We start from the raw sequence: 19779 nt of genomic DNA, 5'->3' as shown, positions 1-19779 counted from the left end.
GCAACAATGTGAGAAGCTCAAATTTCGTAGCCAATGCAGAATTATTTATTTTATTGAAATTTTGATATGAAACTAAATGTATTAACAAAGTGGTCAAGCAGGTGAATTTAATATGCTTTTGGATAATTGAAAAGACAATGATAGGATTATTAAGTTGATTCGTGGAATAACATTGTGTTATTAAATGTGGGAAACTTAATACTAATGAAGATAAAATAATTAATTTTTTTCCTATTGTTTTAAATTTGTTAGAAAAATTAAATTTTTTCATGGATAACATTTTTTTTATTAATTTAAAATTTTAAAAAACAAGTTACCGTTTTTGGGTCTATTTTTCTAATAATTTTCAAAAAAAATAATTATTTTTTTTAAATTTTTGCATTAAAATTTAAATTTCTGCATAGATTTTCTTCTAAAAAACAAAAAAAAATCATGAATAATACTGAAATTATTTTTCAAAAAAATTTTGACAGTTATTTTTTATGATATACATTTTTTTCAATTTTAACATTTTAGTCAAATAATCTTTTGAATTTACAAATATCAATGTAAAAAGATGTTTTTGGTCAAAATTATTTTAATTTTACCATTTTTTATGAAAAAAAAAGTATTTAAAAAAAAAATTGCCTCCCCCCCCCTTTATTTTTATTTCGAAAATTTTAGACAAAACTATTGAAGCAGCTTAACTTTATAATTAGTGCATAAAATTTGGTGAATATTAAATAAAATTTAATTAATAGTAGGGCTCACGTACGAGTTTTTAAAAATTAAGCTGAAAATGCGAGAACGGGCTAAAATTGAAGCATTTGGGAGTAAAAACAAATTTTGTTTTGCGTTTTTGAAAAATTTTTAAAATCCAGTGTACAAGCGCCTTTTGAAGTTTTTATGGAAATAAGACGATATTTTTAAATCAATGAAAATAATACAAAACAGCGTAAATTGACAATCGTTTGAGGCCCATTTGCACTGAATCTTTAAATGGCGCTTGTACACTGGATTTTCAAAATTTTTCAAAAACCCAGAACAAAATTTGTTTCTAGTCCCAAAAGCTTCAATTTTAGCCCGTTCCCGATTTTCCAGCTTAATATTTAAAAATTCGTACGTGAGCCCTATTAATAGCTCTTTTTAAAAAAAAATAATTTTTAATTAATTTATTTTTAATTAGGTACTATTAATTTTACTTTAATTACTTATTTATTTTTAATTTCTAAAAAAAAAATTAAATATTAAAATTATTAAAAAATTAAAAAAATTTTTTTTTAATTTTTCAATTTTTTTTCTTTTAAAGTCAATTTTTTCCAACTAAAAGTCAATAAAAATTAATTAACGCTTTAAAAATATTATATAATTAAATAATAATAATTCAACTTCCAAAAATATGCAATTAATATCATTTTCGACTGAATTTTTTATAATGATATATAATGACACTCACCATATTTTTCATGTTTCATTATTTTCCAAGAATTTTCCCACACATTGTCCTGTTATTTTTTGCATCAAAAACCTGCTATTGATAAATAAAAATACATTACAAAAATTTTCAAAGAGATTCATGAAGCAGAATTCCAGTTATTGCGTCACAAATTTTGTATGAATTTTAAATTAATTCGTTTTTACCAAAATTTAAAACGATATAAAAGAAAGTATTGATAAAAATTTTTAAATTTTTTATATTAATTTAATCATCTATGAATTTTACTTTGATTTAGTTTTTAAAAAACTAGACAAGAGCCCAGATTAAAAAAATCTCATTTTAACAAAAACTGATTTATTAGACAAAAGACTTTAAAAAACACAAAAGAAGCTTACCTAATATTTTTGTCCTAAATTCCACTATTGTTCTAAAAAATACTTAAAATCATGCAAGCATCGTTTAAATCCCTTAATGAGAAAATTATTCCAAAAATTATTATTTTTTATAATTTTCAACAATTTTCTTATAAAATACTACACGCGAAAAAAAAATACAAGAAAAAAATATATTAAAATAATGTCTTCCATTAATAATATCTTAAAAATATAAACTATAATATAAATAATGAAAATTAGCATTAATAGGTACTACATAAATTAAATTAAATTTATTCTCGTTGTTCTGCTATACTTAGACATTTATTAAAGTATAGAAAGAAAAAAAATTAAAGAAACTTCGCGGCGTAGAAAAAAACCAAAGAGAGCGAAAAAAAATATCAAAACAATTCTTAATAATAAATAATTAATAGAATTAATCAATATTATTACAGAGTTGATACAAAAGCAAAAGTGTACTACTTACTTAACATAAAAGATAATCTAATAAAGAGAAATAAGTGAAACTAATAAATCATCAATATAGATAAATAAATATTTTTAGGGAGATACGTGTTCGTATTTATTATATTAAAGTATATCATAAAAAAAATGTATAGAAAAAAATGTTTAAAGATAAGGTTACATTTATTATTAAAATAATATTAAAGAAAAAATCTGTAAATTGTGAAAAGGAAATGCGATAATGACGGGATAATATTAGTAGAAGAGACAAAAAAGTTACTTTTTAAAAATAAGAAAAAAATTGAAGTAATATAATCGAGACTCGCCGAGCCCAAGAGTTTCCATTATATTACTCCATAAACACTTTACGCGCAGTGATTTATTTAATTAAGAATTTTTCTGTTGATTTTTTTCTTATTTTTCTTATAAAAACGCAGTAATTCTCGCAAGATGTTGCCCCGAAGCGGAATAAAATACGAGTTTTATGGGTGTCACATATTTAGGAAATTCATTGCGATTGTGGTTACTGGTTAACTTTTCAAAACAATATATTTATTGTACAAGTATTAGGAAAAGATAGATTACATTTGTTGCGGCGATGATGATGATGATGCGGTTATGGGAGAAACGGAAGGAAGGATAAATTAAATGGATTGGGATGGACAGAAAAGCAATTAGAACAAGACACGATTTTTTTTTTGCACATAAATTTTGCCTTTTTTTCGGTAAATTGTGGCACACTGTGTCACTGAAATTGCTAAAAGTACACACATTATTATTGCGTTGCGGTGATAAATAATAATTAAGAGAGGATTTATTTCATGAACTTTTTCCTGTTTTGATATATGGGGCGCGCGTGAACTACTTGATTGTTTGTTTTGTTGTTAATTTACTTTTTTTGCGTTTGTTACAGGGGCGCACAGTGGTTAATATTGAAGGCATTTTTTTTTTTGATGAATTTGAAAAAAAAATTTTTTTGGTGAAATTTTTTATAAAAAATTTAAAATTTAATACATAATTAATTTATTATTTAATTTAATAATTAATTAATTTATTGATTTACCTAATTTTAAAATTTAATTTAATTAAAATTTAATTATTAATTTTTTTTTTTTAATTTAATTATTAAAATAAATTATTTTTTATTTAATTTAATTTAAAATGTAATTTAAAAATTCACTCAAGATATTTAATTTTTTTTTAAATATTAAATTAAGATATTTTCATTTAATTTAAAAATTTAATTGTTACGAAAATATTAAATTTAAAATTATTTCATTTATTTTATTGAAAAAAAATTTCAAATCTCTGCTATAATTACAAAATATTGAATTTTTATTGATTTTTTATTTTTATAATATTTCTGCTTATTCTACCTACAACATATTCAATTACCAGATATTGATACAAAATGTTTGATAATTATTACAACATTAATATTTTAATTATTAATAAAATTTGAACATAATTGAATTAGGTTTATTCATTTTTTTTATTCAGAAATTTATCAGTCGATTTTTTATAAAATTTTTAAATAAAAAAAAATAAAAAGCAAAAATTGTTATATATTTTGATTTTTATTTTAAATTTAATTTAATTTTTGATAAAAAAAAAATATTAAAAATTTATTTTTAAAAAAATAATATATTATTAAATAATTAAAAAATAATAATAAAATAATTAAAAATTATTATTAAAATTATTAAAAAAATTATTATTATTATTAATAATTTAATGAAAAATTTTACAACTGAAAACTTTTTTTAATTAATTAAATTTTTTAATATATTTTTTTAAAACAATTTTTGATCAAAAAACCAACAAAATTGAGAAAAAAATCAATATTTGAGAAAAATTCCACAAAAATTTATTTTTTTTACATTTTTAACCCCTTTTAACGACACTGCACTCAATTTTCCATTACCATAACGACACAAGGAAAGCCATAAAATAAAAAAAAAGTAAAACAAGCGTAAATCATCCGCGATAAACGCGTTTTAATAAAATAATCTACATCCACTCGGAAAACTGCCAACTCGTAATAATTTGGCGGCAAAATTGCCTTCTATGCTTCTAAATAACCACCTGTAAGTCAATAAAACTCGTATTTTATTTATCTGTCATAACCGAGAAATCCATCCAGTCAGGTCATGTTGAAAACCTTATTTGCTCGCAGTAACCGCACATGCATGAAAATCAAATGAAACAAATGAGCGATAATGCTTTGCGTGCTTATCACCATCAAACATGTTTCATGAATTTTATCGAATGTGTGTTTTGGCATCTAGAGCATCTGGTTTTGATATTCCGTTGATTCTAATTTGATTTTATTCATTAATATAATTTTCGTATATTTTCACATTTGACTGATTTGATGCGTGAATTTTGGAACTGCGCTCGTTTTTTTTACTTCTTTTTTTTTATTTTATCACAAAATATCACGATAGAGCTTTAGCTTAGCGATAGTTGTAAATTAATTAAGTGACATTGCTTATTCTTAGAAATAATTAAATCTCATGGAATGAGACACAAAATGATACATATCAGTAAATTTTAATGAAACTAAACAAAAAATAGCAAAAATGGAATTCTATTGTTAGAAAATAATAATTTAAAAATAATCTGTACATTTTTATTACAAAATATGTATTTTAAATGAATTATTTAGGTTTCCTTTAAAAATTAGGGGTCACACGTATTTTTGAAAAATTTTAAATTCGAAAGAAAATTCATTTAAAATTAATAATTGTGTTCCAAATAATTAAAAAAAAATGAAAAATAATTTTTTAGATAAAGATTAAACAGAAATTTAAGGAATGAAAAAAATGGGAGTGGGCGGGTGGTTTAAATTTTTATTATTTAAATTAAAGTTTTATATTTTATAACAAATATTTTAATTTAATCGACTTTTATTTTAATTTTGCGTCGATTGATATAGAATATTTGAAAAAAATATCAAACTTTGATCAAAAAATATTTTTTACCCCCTCCCCTTTCTCATCTTTTGCTTCACATTTCTGCCTGTAAAGTTTTTTTTTTTTCAAAATTTCACCTTAAATAAATATTTTCTGAATTATTTTTAACTTAATTTAAATTTTACTGCAAATTCTCTTTCAATCTTATAATTTTCAAAATTACGTGTGAGCCCTAATGAATGAAAAATTCATAAAAATGAGAGAGAACATAATGAATATTTATAGTGCCAAAAAATAATTAAACATTATTACTACAAAATACATAAAAATATGATTTTCTCCACAAATTTCCAACAGAACCGCTCGCTTTTTTCGAAGCATTGAAGCCAGCCAAGTTACCAGCCGCTGTTGTTTGGTTCGTACAAATCACTTTTTAAAACTCATAAAAAATACAAGAATCTGCTTTATGATGTTTATAGAACAAAAAATTGTTAAAAAAATGTATTTATAGAAAAAACAGAGAGAGATTTTACGTTGAAACGTAAAAAAAAATAAATATATATTTAAATAAATTTAATAAAAAAACATATCTTTCCAGTATGGTACTAAAAAAACATTAGTCCTTAAAAAAACACACACATGTATGAATTAAATGAAAACACCCACGCTTTTAGCTTAGTTTGTAATTGAAGTGTATTTGTCCTGCACCCTTCATCTGTGGAGAAATTATCTCTGTTCCACATATTAAAGTGAAAGAATTTAAACAAATTATACAAAAAAAAATATTAATAAATGAAAAATGTTATAAAAAAAATTCTATTCAAAAATAAATATATCAAAAACATAAAAAAATTTGAACCATTTAAATTAAAATTAATAAAAAAAATTGAGAGAGAGAAAATATAAATAAATACAAAAAATGTTTATATTAATTATGTACTGTTTTTTGTTGTAAATTTAATTTGTTGAACATTTTTCGTCACAGAAAAAAATTAATAAAATATTCATGAAAAATATCACCCAACATGAAATTGAACAAAAACAAAAAAAAAAAAATAAAATAAATAAATAAAGGAAGGATAATGAGTTATTGATGTTTTTTTTGTGTCTCGTTCTGGTCTCGTCAATTTAATTTTTTTCCATGAAAATTTATACATTATTGGGATTTTTTTTCAAATTCAATTTTGAAAAGCTTCACGAGGAAATTATTTAACGGAAAATGAAGTTCGAATTAAAATGCGGAGATGTTGCGCAGTTTGAAGGTAAGATTTCAATAAAAACCGTTAAAAAAATATTTTTAATATTTAGTTTTGTTAAAAAAAAATAATAATAATAAATAAAATTCGATTTCAGTGAAAAATTCAAATTAATTAAAAAATAATTTTATAATTTATATTAATTAATTTATTAATTTAAAATAATTAATTTATTAAATTAAAATTTAAAGTGTTTAAATAAAATTTAAAAATTAAGCATCCACAAAATTTTAATAATTTATTTTATTCAAAAAAATAATTATTTTATTTATTTATTTTTATTGATTAAAATTTTCTTTTTTTAATTTTATTTTAATTATATAAAAAAAAATAAAATATTTCTTCAGGAAAAATATATAAAATAATTAATTAAATATAAATTAAAAAATTGATTTAATTTTAATTATTAAGTTTTTTTTAAATTTAGGCCGCTCCAAATTTATTTCGAACTTTTTGTCCCAAAAACTTTTTTTCAAAATGGGGGGGGGGGCAAAGTAAAAAAAAAATTTGAAATACTGTTTTATATAAAATGACAAAATTTTAACAGTTTTTTGTGATAAATCAATATTTTAGTTGATTTTATGGTATCTACATTGAGATTTGATAATTTAAAATTTATCTCACAGTATTTCAAGTTAAAAATTTAAACACAAAAATTTCGTAAAAAACGGTCAAAAAATTTTGAAAAATAATTTTTTTGAAAAAAATTTTAACGAAGAAAATTCATGTTAAAATACGATTTTCAATACAAAAATTCTTAAAAATTTAAAATATTTTAAAAAATTTTGTAAAATTCCTTGAAAAAATATTAAAAAAGACCAAAAAACGGTAAATTTTGATGAAATTTTTAACTTTTTTTTTATTTTGCCCCATTGGATTTTCGACTTTTGAAATGGGGCATGGGACAAAAAGTTCAAAAAAAATTTGGAGCGGCCTTATTTCAATTAAAAAAAATTAAAGGAAAGTTTTTAAGAAAAGTTTAAAAGGAAAAACATTTTTTTCGTAGTTTTATAACATGAACATCTATTTTTTATTTTCATAAAATTTTTTAATAAATTTTCTAATAAAATCTAACATTTCATACCGACTAAATTCCCGGTTAAAAAATTATTTTTTTAATAAATTTTTTTGATATTTTTTCTTCATTACTTTCAACATCCATTAAATATTTTTTTTTAAATTTCTCTCTATCAGAGAACAACATCTACCTACAAAAAAAAAAATTAATTATTCAAATGCGATTTATTGCTCTGATTTTTTGGGGCCTTTTTTCTTCTTCTTGATCGTGCCGCTGCCCTCTTCCAAGATATTCTCGTTACTTTCCGTCTTGCTGATCGTAATAACGGGAATGTTATCGGACCAAATTGACGTTTGCGAGTCCTGCCGCTTGTTATTATTTTTTCCCTTGGAATCTGTCTTGGAGTCTTTCGACGATGACTCGATGGAGTCTTTTGACGACAACGACGATTGTTTCTGGACATTTTCCAAGAGCGGGTTTTCCGGAATGGGTTCTACTGTGGGACTTTTGGGGCTTTTTGGGCCTTCGTGCTTTGCGTCGTGCTTGTCTAATGCGAAAAATTTGTTGAATTTCCGTTTGGGTTTCGATGGCGATGGTTTCGCTTCGTCGTCAGTGGCTTCTTTTTCGTCTTTTTTCGAGTATTTTCCCGCGGGTCCGGGACTGACGGGTTTCTCGACAACAGGACGGATTTTCATGGGAGCTGCGTAATGCGGGGTTTCGCATTTTTCACCGACTTGGGTGGTTGCGGGAACGTCAGAACTGCTGTCGCTCATTACCTCGTGATGGGGCGAACAGCGATATTTGGTGACGTTCGCTCCATTTCGCTTCGGTTTTTCCGGTTTTCCTTTTTTGTTGTCGTCCAGCGGTTGTTTTTCGACGTTGTGCGATAAAGATTGATCGAATTTGAAAATTAAATCGGGAGCTTTGGATTTTTTGGTGTCGCTTGAGGAAGTCGCTGTTGCCCCCGGAGATGGTTCGACCTCGACATTTGTGGTTTTTTCGATATTTTCTTGTCTTTTGAAGAGACTGCGACGTCTTTCGGAGACAATTCTCTCTTTTTCGTCGGCTTCTTGGTCTTCCAAGCTCTTTTTCTTGAGGTCCAGTTGCTCTTGATGCGTGTCACTTTCGATTTCTTTCCTCGTGTTCTCTTTATTTTCCAAATTTTCGACGCCTTCGTGGGCTTGTGCCTCCTTTGCAGCTGCCTTTTCCTTCGCCATCGCCATAATTTGGGCGAAAGGGTTCTTCATTTTCTTCTTGGGCTTCACATCGGGCGTCTTTGTGATCGGCGAATGATCGCGGGGCAGTGATTCGTGCGCTTCGGTGTCTGTTTCATCGCCAATATTCGTTACTTGACTATCGTCATCCGACGCAGAATTCTTCCTCAGCGCTTTTTTCATGATTTTTGCCAACAATTCTTTGCGCGTTTCAATTTTCGCATCTGGAACTGCCATCGCGTTCTCAGGACTTGGCGATTGGGCGCCTTCCAACACTTTTTTCCAGCGTGACGTGAGCGTATTTGCCCCATTTTCGGGTCCTTTTGCTTGCGTTTCTGCTAATTTCCACATTTTCTTGCGTTCTTCGGTCCTTTCCTTCCGCAACTGGTTCCGTAAATCGTGATTGGCTTCTCGTAACGATCCCGTGAGCGACACCAAATAGTAAATAATTAAAATCAAAAGTACCAAAAGTGGGATGACAGCAGCGGGCGACGCCAAATAATGAATGGAGTTGTGCAAAAAATCCGGAGCAATGTCCATCGTGGCATTCGTGAAGAGATAATAAATCTTGTCATGTTCCGAAAAAGGCCCGCAATGCCAAGAAGGTGTCAATAAGACGATGGCATACGAAACGGGCAGCACACATAAGAACAACATCGTCAAAAGGAGCGCCAGATAAAAATTATTCGAACGCGAGGCACGGAAAACTACTTCGTGCGGGACGTTACACGTCAAAACGGTCCAACTTCGCAAGTACATGAGGATGCCAAGTTTGACTAAATTTATGAGAGCTAATCCAGGTGAGAAAAACATTCCCATCCAAACCATTCCTTGGTTGTTTACCAAATGAAGAACTAAAAAAAATTTTTTTGAAGCATAATTTTTGAGAAAAAATTGAAATTCTTACTATTTTCAGCAATTTTAAAATCTCCGTATTGAGGATATTGCTTCTCCAAGTCCCAACACCAACATCCGTTCATGTAACGCACGAAGAGGGCACGGAAAAAGTCCAAAAACATCGTTGAGCCGACAGTGATTATCTGAAAAATATAAAAAAATTGAGGTTAGAAAATTTATTTTAAAATAACAGAAGGAGCCCAATGCACATTTTCGATGAATTTCCCAAGTAACATTTTGAATTTTCATCCCAGAGCATTTTTTCATGACAAATTTACGAATTTACTGGATGACCCAATGCACATTTTAAAACATTTTTAATTTTTAACCTCAGACTTTGAATTTTTTAACCACGTGACTTAACCCAATGCATATTTCGAACGTATATCCCGATGTATATTTTGAATTTTTATCAGAAAGAACTCCATGGCACATTTTCAAATTCCAAGGCACATTTTGAATTTATATCCCAGTTTACATTTTGGGTTTCTAACCTCAATTACTCCAATTTGACAATTGATCCCAATTCACATTTGAAAATTTCTTTGTAAAATTTGCCCATGGTACATTTTCAATAATTAAACACGTATTTAGTAACCCAATGCACATTTTTTGAGCTTTCTTATTCAGATATTTTGATTTTTGATCATAGTATGACTTAATGTCTATCCCAGTTTACAATTTGAAAGTTTTACCCGTGGCACATTTTCAAAAATTTACCACGTGGGATACCTCAATGCACATTTTCAATTACAATCCCAGTTTGCATTTTGAGTTTTCTGCTTTAAAATTTTCGATATTTGACTTAATGCATAATTTTAATTTCAATCCCACTTAACATTTTAAGTTTTTTGCTTCAAATATTTCTTTTTTTGTCCCAATGCACAATTTAAATTTCGATCCCAGTTAAAATTTTGAGTTTTTTACTTCAAATATTTCGATTTTTGACCATGACCCAATGCACATTTTAAATGTATATCCCAGTTTACACTTTAAATTTTTCCCCATGGCACATTTTTGAGAAATTCTAACCATTAAAAACGCGATAAAAACAAAAATTTTCAAAAGTAACTCACCAAATCCATAACAGTCAATTTCACCAATTCCTGTCCAAACATCGTTTCCCAGCACAAATTCCTAATTTTCTTCTCTGCCACTTCTGGCGTGATATTTGCATAGCGATCGACAACGGGCTGCATCGTTGTTGTTGTTGTAATCGGAAGTGTCATTGTCGTCGTTGGAACCGTTGTCGTTCGTGGTTTTTTCATTGTTGTCTTTATCGTTGTTGCCTCTTCAGTTGTCGTTTCAAAATCTGTCGTTGTTGGAAATGTTGTTGTCATATTTTCCCCATTTTCCGTGGTAATCCAAACTTCTGTGACATTTTCGTTGTCATAATCGTCGTAATATGTGAAATTTCCATCCACTAAAAGACTTCCGTTTGCCGCTCTTCGAGTCCTTTTCAACTTTTCCTGTTCCAATTCGTCGTCGGACAGCAAATAATAATGCGCCACTGACGGATCGTACTCAATATCGACCGTTTCCTGCGTCGTTGGCTCATTTTCGTCGTCGTTAAAGGCAAAAGTTGTCAAAATATTCGCTTCATCTGTCGTCATTTTGATATTTCGATCTGCATCGAGCTCCATCTCGAAAGGACTTGTGGCGCCATCTAGTGTTGTCGTCTCGAAATTCATTTGTGTCGTCGTTTGGGAGTCATTTGGAGTTGTTGTTGTCATTGAGGTTAGAATTGCTGCCATCGTTGTAACTGTAGTCATTGCTATTTCGGGTAACATTGAAGTCGTCATGAAATTTTCTGTCGTCGAAAGCATCGTCGTAGTTGTCATTTCGTGCGAAGATCCCTTGATGTAAGGTCTCAGTGAAGCCGAATCCTCCGACATGTCGTCAATTTTGTCGAATAACGCGAAAATTAAAGAATACAAATTCAATAAATTTAAAACCATAATTCGAGCAAGTTGGATCCGGAGCTGTTGACGTGGATGGTAGTACTCCAATAAGCCGAGATTCTCGAAGAACATCGGGAAAAAGAAGGAAATCGCTGAGAGCATGAGTGTGATGGCGTTGCGTTCGAGCCATGAGGAGCTGTCATCGACACTTTTGGACTTGTTGACGACCCAGATGACGGCAGCAGCAGAAATGCAGAGCAGGAGAAGGACAACGAGGTTTACAAAAATCCGTAAGGAGATGATTTTCCAGCTGAAAATAAAATTTGGTAAGTTTTTGCTTTTTATAAATTAAAATTAAAATTAAAATTAAAATTAAAATTAAAATTAAAATTAAAATTAAAATTAAAATTAAAATTAAAATTAAAATTAAAATTAAAATTAAAATTAAAATTAAAATTAAAATTAAAATTAAAATTAAAATTAAAATTAAAATTAAAATTAAAATTAAAATTAAAATTAAAATTAAAATTAAAATTAAAATTAAAATTAAAATTAAAATTAAAATTAAAATTAAAATTAAAATTAAAATTAAAATTAAAATTAAAATTAAAATTAAAATTAAAATTAAAAAAATTAAAATTAAAAATTAAAATTAAAATTAAAATTAAAATTAAAATTAAAATTAAAATTAAAATTAAAATTAAAATTAAAATTAAAATTAAAATTAAAATTAAAATTAAAATTAAAATTAAAATTAAAATTAAAATTAAAATTAAAATTAAAATTAAAATTAAAATTAAAATTAAAATTAAAATTAAAATTAAAATTAAAATTAAAAATTAAAATTAAAATTAAAATTAAAATTAAAATTAAAATTAAAATTAAAATTAAAATTAAAATTAAAATTAAAATTAAAATTAAAATTAAAATTAAAATTAAAATTAAAATTAAAATTAAAATTAAAATTAAAATTAAAATTAAAATTAAAATTAAAATTAAAATTAAAATTAAAATTAAAATTAAAATTAAAATTAAAATTAAAATTAAAAATTAAAATTAAAATTAAAATTAAAATTAAAATTAAAAAAAATTAAAATAAATTAAAATTAAACTTAAAATAAATTAAAATTTAAAATAAAATAAATTAAAATTAATAAATTAAAATTAATAAATTAAAATAAATAAATTAAAATTAAAAAATCAAAATTAATAAATAAAAAATAATAAATTAAAAATAAAAAATTAAAATTAATAAATTAAAATTAATAAATTAAAATTAATAAATTAAAATTAATAAACGAAATTAAAATTAATAAATTAAAAGGTGAAGTAAATTAAAATTAATAAATTAAAATTAATAAATTAAAATTAATAAATTAAAATTAATAAATTAAAATTGGCAAATTAAAATTAATAAATTAAAATTTAAATTAAAATTAATAAATTTATAAATTAAAATTAATAAATTAAAATTAATAAATTAAAATTAATAAATTAAAATTAATAAATTAAAATTAATAAATTAAAATTAAAATTAAAATTAAAAATTAATTTGATTTCAAATTTTCAGCTTTAAAATTATTCAAATTAGTTCAAACCAAGCAAAAAAAAATGAAGAAAAATTTTTCATACTTTCGTGAATCCTTCTTCTTCTCCGATTCCTCAAGCAAGGCCTCTTTAAACCCTAAAATAACAGAAGAAAGTCGATTTTGAGCTGTTTCCGTGTGACCAATCATAAAATCCCATCCTGTAAAAATCTTCCAAGAAAACGTGCAATCATCATCTTTCGACGAAAGCTTCGACATTCGGGAATTTTCTGCCATCCTTCGAAAAAAAAAGAACATTAGCTCATAGAAAAATCTTCCCACACACGTTAACTCACTTCTGTAACGTTGCATAAAAGCTATAAATATAAACAGCCACACCTGTGAGAAAATATGCTAATGGTAGATCGTACCACCACATAATGCCGTCGTATCGCTTGTTCGTGTAATACCTGAAAAATAGTGAAAAAACATGATTTTTTTTTCTACCGTTCAACTCGCTCTGGCAGAGTTCAGATAAACCAACCCATAAAATAATGGCGAATATTTGAGAAATCCTTCGAATTCCCAAATGGTGATTAATTTTTGGGCAACGGCACTTTCCTCGTCCGACATACATTTGCGACGATCTTTCGTTTGGACATCCCAATGGATGAGTTCGGGTACGGCGAGAAAGACGATGAGCACGACAGCGATTACGATGTTTACCCAGAAGAGCCAGCGGAGGAAGGTGAAGTAGGAGGCGACGACAGAACCGAAATGGGATTCGATTTCTTTGATACGAAGTTCCCATGGGATGAGCCATTGCGCCAAATTGGCAAGTTCTCGTTTGGTGTGTTGCCATTTTTGAGCAAAGAACTGAAAAGTAAGGAGAAAATTTTTAATTTTTAATAATTTTCGAAAATTTTTTTTCACTTTTCTTTAAAAAATCTGAAAAAAATTAGGTTTTATTAGTTAATTTGATTTAATTTAATATAATTTAAATAAAATTTAAATTAAACTATTATTTTTTTCTTAATTAATCAATATAATTAAAATTAATTAAAAAAAAAGAATAATTGAAATATTTTTTTAGAACCAAATTTAAAAAAAATATTTTCGATCGAAATTTTTGATAAAATTTTTGAAAACTAATAATCTTTAAAGGTTCATAAGAAAAAAAATCTTCTGAATTTTCATAAAAATATGTATCTAGTTAATATTGAATTTATTTATGTTTTTTAATTTTTTCTTAAATTTTCTAGGTTTTTTTTTTAAATATTTTTAATTTAATTTTTTTTCGACAAATTTATTAAAAACTTTTTTATTTTATTTTTTTTTATTTTATTTTATTTTTTTTCTTTTTAGTTTATTTTTGAATTTCACTGAATCGATTTTATTTAATTTTATTTTTTTGAATTATGGTCCTTTATCCTTTATCTTTAATTTTTATAAAATTTTTATTACTTAATTAATTTAAAAAAAATAATTTTTATTTTTCAAAAAAAAAACACTTTTTCCGATTTTTTTTTATTTTTTTCTATTTTCACATAATTTTAAAAATTAAAAAAAAATTAAATAATTTTTTTAAAAATTTTTAAATAATTTTTTAAAATTTTTTAAAAATTTTTTAAAATTTTTTAAATAATTTTTTAAAAAAATTTTAAACCAATTTTTTAATAATTCTCAAAACACAAAATTTAAAAATTTTCTATAAAAAAATATATTTTTTTTTTTTAATTTAAATAATAAAACTTTTTTAAATAATTATGAAAAAAATATTCACTTAAAATTATTTTTCCTGAGTATGAATGAGTTTCACAAGTTTTTCACGAAATTTAAAAATATTTTTAAATAATTTTTTTCTAAAAAAAAAAAAAACTTACCGCTCCAATGACGATTTTAATGCGCTGCCAAATGTCACGATAACTCCGTGACGACGCGAATCTCGTTTGCAACTCTCCCTCGTGTTGAGCTATGTAACTTTTCGCTTGTTGCACCAACTTCAACTTGCGCTTCATCGTCCACGGCTGCCACTTTACTTGTTGCAACACCTCCTTATGTATGCGAATATTCTCGAATATTTGTTCCTGAGTAGAATCCTGATTGTTTGTTTCCTCCATCGTGATTGCCGTTCTGCAAGCAATTTTTTTTCTTTGTTTATTCAACGTGATTTTTTTTCGCGCGTTACTTACTCTCCTGAACTTGTCGTGTAAACACTCGATCGTCGCCGATCCTTCTTCTCGAGCATGTCAAGCGGGCTGGAAACACTTCGTTTGCCTTTGCGACTGCCGCGCTTCGTGCTCAAGCGTCGCTGCATGATTGCCGACACACTCACCGAATAATCGTCCTCGTCTGAATTCAGCTCCGGCAGGTTTAGCGGACTAATTGGCTCCATATAAATCGGTGACTCCTTGTCGACGCGATAAAAGTAATCATCACTCGCTTCCAGAGACAAGCGCAAGTTTTTTCTGCATCACAAAAAAAAATTGAGAAAAATTAATCGGAAGACAGCTTGACGCGTCAACATCGACAGGAGGCACACTTAATAATTGAAATCGATAATAAATAGTAATTGATGTGCAATTTACACCCACAGACGATGTGTGGCGATGTCGATTCGAGTAAATATTGCAATTATCGATTTTTTTTGTGTAACTCATTCAAGTACATTGGACTCACCTTGGCTTCCTGCGTTTCGTGGATAAAAAAGGCGATTTGAATTTTTTCGAGTCTGAACGAGTTGCGGTCAGAAGAGGGAAATTTTCGCGCGAATTGTCTTTGACAATGGGCGACAAACACGTCGATTGATCCTCGGAAAGCTGCTCTACGCGAGAATTGTCGCTGGTATCTTGATCCGTTTGGTTGGCGAAACGAACAGAAAGTTGGGGCGATGCGATAATCGCATAATTTGACGAAGCTGGAGATGTTGGCTGTAATTTAGGTAAGTTTTTTTATTTAATTTAATTTATTTTTAAAGTCCATAAAATCACTTAGAAAATTATTTTGAGTCCTTTTTTCACAAAAATTTAATTTTAAAAATTTTTAAAAAATATTTTTTTAATTATTTTTTTAAAAATATTTTTTTTTTTAAATATATTTTTTTATTTTTTTAATTATTTAATGAGCCTTTGTTCCATAAATTGAGTAGAAAAAATAATTTTCACACGAGAAGATATTTTTTTAGTGTTTAAATGCTGGAAGCGCGAATAACAAACTGAAGAGGATGGAAAAAAATTTTCTATTCAATAGTTATTTTTTTTTTCTATTCATTTTCTCTTCATTTGTCTTTTTTCCCTTTTTTTCTGCAGCTCGCGTTATCATAACAAGCACGACATGTAGCCCGTCGCGCGAACTCAAAGGGGTGTCAATACGAGTTTTCCGAATTTCCAAACAATTTTTGACGAAAACTGCTTTAATTGACACCCTTCAGTTTTTTATTAACACAAGAAAACATGTTGATTTCGATGTTCAACGTAAAAAAAAATACTACGGATCGAATAGATTTTATGTTTTGATATATGACGCATGGTGTGATAATAACAAGAAAAAAGACAAGAGAATGAACGAGAATGTTTTGTCTCGGCTACGAGTCACGCGAAGGGAAGGTTTTGCCACATGAAAATGACCAAATTAAGCAAAATCGCTTCATTTCTCTTCGTCTTCGTGTGTGTTTGATAACCCTCCCAGTTTTTTTATTATTTTATTTTTTTCCATGTTCGTTTTAACATATTTATGATTCCTAATTATTTATTTTACTTTAAGGTCGGTCATGTGAAAATTGGCAGAAAGATAAGGTAGACAGTCTGACGGGAGTCGATTTTTTGAGTGAGGAAGGTCAACTTTCAATCCGATTTGTAATTTTTTCGTAATGTAATGTTCTTATTGCTTCATTACGATGACGACGAGAAATAATTTAGGACGAAGTGGTTTGAAAATTTACGATTTAGGGAAAATAAAGCTCGAGACTTGAGAAAGATTTTGTTCAGAAAAATCATTGAAGAGCTCAAGGTTTAAGGTAAGTTGAGCATATTTAAAATTATGTAATGAAATTTTCTTAATTTTACAGAAAATTAAAGAGAAGCAAAAGACAACCCAAGAAACGATAAGAAATCATATTATTCGAAATTCTGTGAAAAAGCTATTAAACATCGACATAAGACACTTGAAGGCTTTTCTGAATTTCAAGTGTCGTCGATGAACAGATCTGTGGTAAAAACAAAATTTAATGAATTGTCAATCGTGTACCTGACAACCAACATTGAAAAAATTGAACTATGCACAACCGAACAATTTAAGAAATAGCTCAAACCTTAGATCAAAACAAGTCATATCATACAACGAACAAGGATCAGTGTGGTACAAAAGTGTCAAAATATTCAATGAAATGTCAAGGCTGTACGAAACGAACTGTGATCACAATAGATCTTCGGACCGCGGTAATGCATCCTTGAACCTAACCTAACCCAACCTAACCGTGGTAATATAAATGAATTCAAGAAAAAAGCCCCGAATTTAATACTCAGATCGTTGTCAATATTTGTTTGAGTTTTGACTTGAAAAGAAGAAGATTATCGGTTCGTCGTAATTCATTAGGGAGACTATTAAAGAAATTTATCCCTTCATTGAAGACACTATTGCGCGAGTAATTTGTTCGTGACATAGGTATTTGTAGTCTGGACCTTCTTCGTGTATTGTGATCGTGTCGGTCTTGAATAAGAGGAATAGTCAAATTTTTAGCCCTTTTGTCATTTTATATATCGTCATTGCTTGTTCGTATTTGCTCATGTTATTCACTTTAAACCCCATTTAACTAAAATATGATCTAAGAGTACTTTTCTATATTGAGGTTAGGTTTGATCAGCTGATCACCGCGATCTCCAAAGAATCAATTTGTAATCGTTCACTCAGATTCAATTCTCAAATCAATTTCTTTTAAGAAAAGAAAATTTTTAGAACTCCTTTAAAACATTTCACAATTTCGGAGTTCCTTAAATCCATGTATTTCCAAACCCCATCTTTCTCATAAGCAACTAACTGCTTCATTCATACCATACATTGCTTTCAAAAGACCATAATAATGATCTAGTAGTAATATGTAGGTATATAAACTTCTGTTTTATTTCACATTTCACGTCTACCAAGTTTATCCTAGTTTTTCATTTAAAAAAATGTCTCTTTTCATGTTACTCAAAACTTGCCATGTTAAAATGGGTGTGAAAATATGACAATAATTAGTGAGTTTAAAGGTCATAAAATTGCAAATTTTTCGGTTAGTCACGAACGGAGGTGAGATCATAAAATTATTAACAATTTTTTGTCAACCAAATTTAGTTTTTCTTAGAATCAAACAATCAAAAGTCTCTTGAGACATTAATTTCCGTTTTCTTGTTTTTCATTTTTGGTGATGTCACGAAAGCTACATGGAAAAAAAATATGTGTTAAGAAAATCGTTTCGTGTCACGGAAAAGAAAGGATTGTTGACCTACATTCAAAATATTTTATGAGAATTTCATTCGTTCTGATTGATTTGTGATTCGACGAAGAATTTCTGTCTTACCTCATAACCAAGTAATTCCGGTTGTAATTTAAATTCCACAGAACTGCCTGAAAGTCTGCGGGATTTTTCGTTCGTGTCAATTCTCAGAATTCCAGATGTCTTTTTGTTTGATGCTGACATCTTTTCTTCCGGAATTTCCTTTCACTTCACTTCTGTAGAAAAAATTATTATTTCCTTTCACACAATTCACGGTAATTCTCGGGAAAAAATGAGCGTTTTTTCTTGTCACGGTTTAAACTTGAACTGTGCTGCTTTTCAGAACTGTCCTGCCTTTTTATTATAATAACAATCATTAATGTCTAACGTAATTCTCTCTCATCATATAATGAGTGTCGTTCATCGCCGACGACACGGCTAATGTCTGCAAAAATAATGTACACTTTTTTTTATCTTTCATTATTATTGCGCTGTAAAATGTGTAGATACGCATATACACGATGACAAGGAGAGCCTTTATAGTTACGTCCCCTCTTACAGAGTTAATAATAACACCGTCGACCATATAAGCTAATTAAAAATAAAAATAAGGACACATGCAAATCTTTGAGCCGCAACACGACGATTACATATACCGCGAGGAGGGGCGCTTCTGTGTGTTTAGCACGTGAATTTTGCTTGGATATTCATGAGCTTGTATGATTAATGCCTGTCAAAATATTTTTTTTCAGGTGTTTGCTCATTCATGATGGAATATTGTGATTATGTCGTAAGCAATCAACAACGAATTTTTATGTGTATGAGATTTGAGGGAGATACCAATGGATCAATTTTCGTGTTTCCCAAATTGACGCAGAAACTGCAGGTATTCGTCAATAGATGCCTGAGAAGAATCCTGAAAATATTCTGGCCCAACAGGATATCTAACCGTGAGTTGCACGAAAGATGCGAGCAGGAACTTGTCGAAATCGAAGTGAAAAGAAGAAAATGGGGCTGGGTGGGACACACACTTCAACGCTGATCACATTAGCAGAAGAGCTCTGGAATCCTCAGGGCTTAAGGCGACGCGGAGCTCCTCGTAAAACTTGGAGACGAAGTATGGAGGCCGAAATTCGAACAATTGATCGCAATCTCACCATGCGATCCATCGCAACGTTGGCAACGAACCGCCAAAACTGGAGGGAAATCACCGCGACCCTATGCCTCTGAAAAGGGGTGAAAAGGAATTAAGTCAAATTGACAAATATCTAATTATCTATTGATATAAAACCTAAAAAGCTTAAGTTTGACAAAGATACATGA

At 27.8% G+C, this 19779-nt stretch overlaps 1 protein-coding gene across 1 annotated transcript; it reads right to left on the bottom strand.

Annotated features, from left to right (window-relative positions):
• Positions 1-7669: 7669 nt before the first annotated feature.
• LOC134835415 (transmembrane channel-like protein) lies at positions 7670-18660 on the bottom strand. The gene is made up of 11 exons (XM_063850291.1): positions 18541-18660; positions 15663-15913; positions 15176-15451; positions 14879-15116; positions 13528-13859; positions 13340-13453; positions 13090-13281; positions 11305-11767; positions 10633-10701; positions 9567-9699; positions 7670-9513 (listed from the first exon to the last, which is right to left on the bottom strand). The coding sequence occupies exons 1-11, from the start codon at positions 18658-18660 to the stop codon at positions 7670-7672; spliced, it is 4032 nt and encodes a 1343-aa protein (XP_063706361.1).
• Between the last annotated feature and the right edge of the window lie 1119 nt (positions 18661-19779).

The sequence above is a fragment of the Culicoides brevitarsis genome, chromosome 3 (genome assembly GCF_036172545.1).
Source record: "Culicoides brevitarsis isolate CSIRO-B50_1 chromosome 3, AGI_CSIRO_Cbre_v1, whole genome shotgun sequence".
In the NCBI taxonomy this organism is placed as follows: Eukaryota; Metazoa; Arthropoda; class Insecta; order Diptera; family Ceratopogonidae; genus Culicoides; species Culicoides brevitarsis.
Note: the sequence above shows the minus strand (reverse complement) of the source record. Positions and strands in the feature narration are given on the sequence as shown.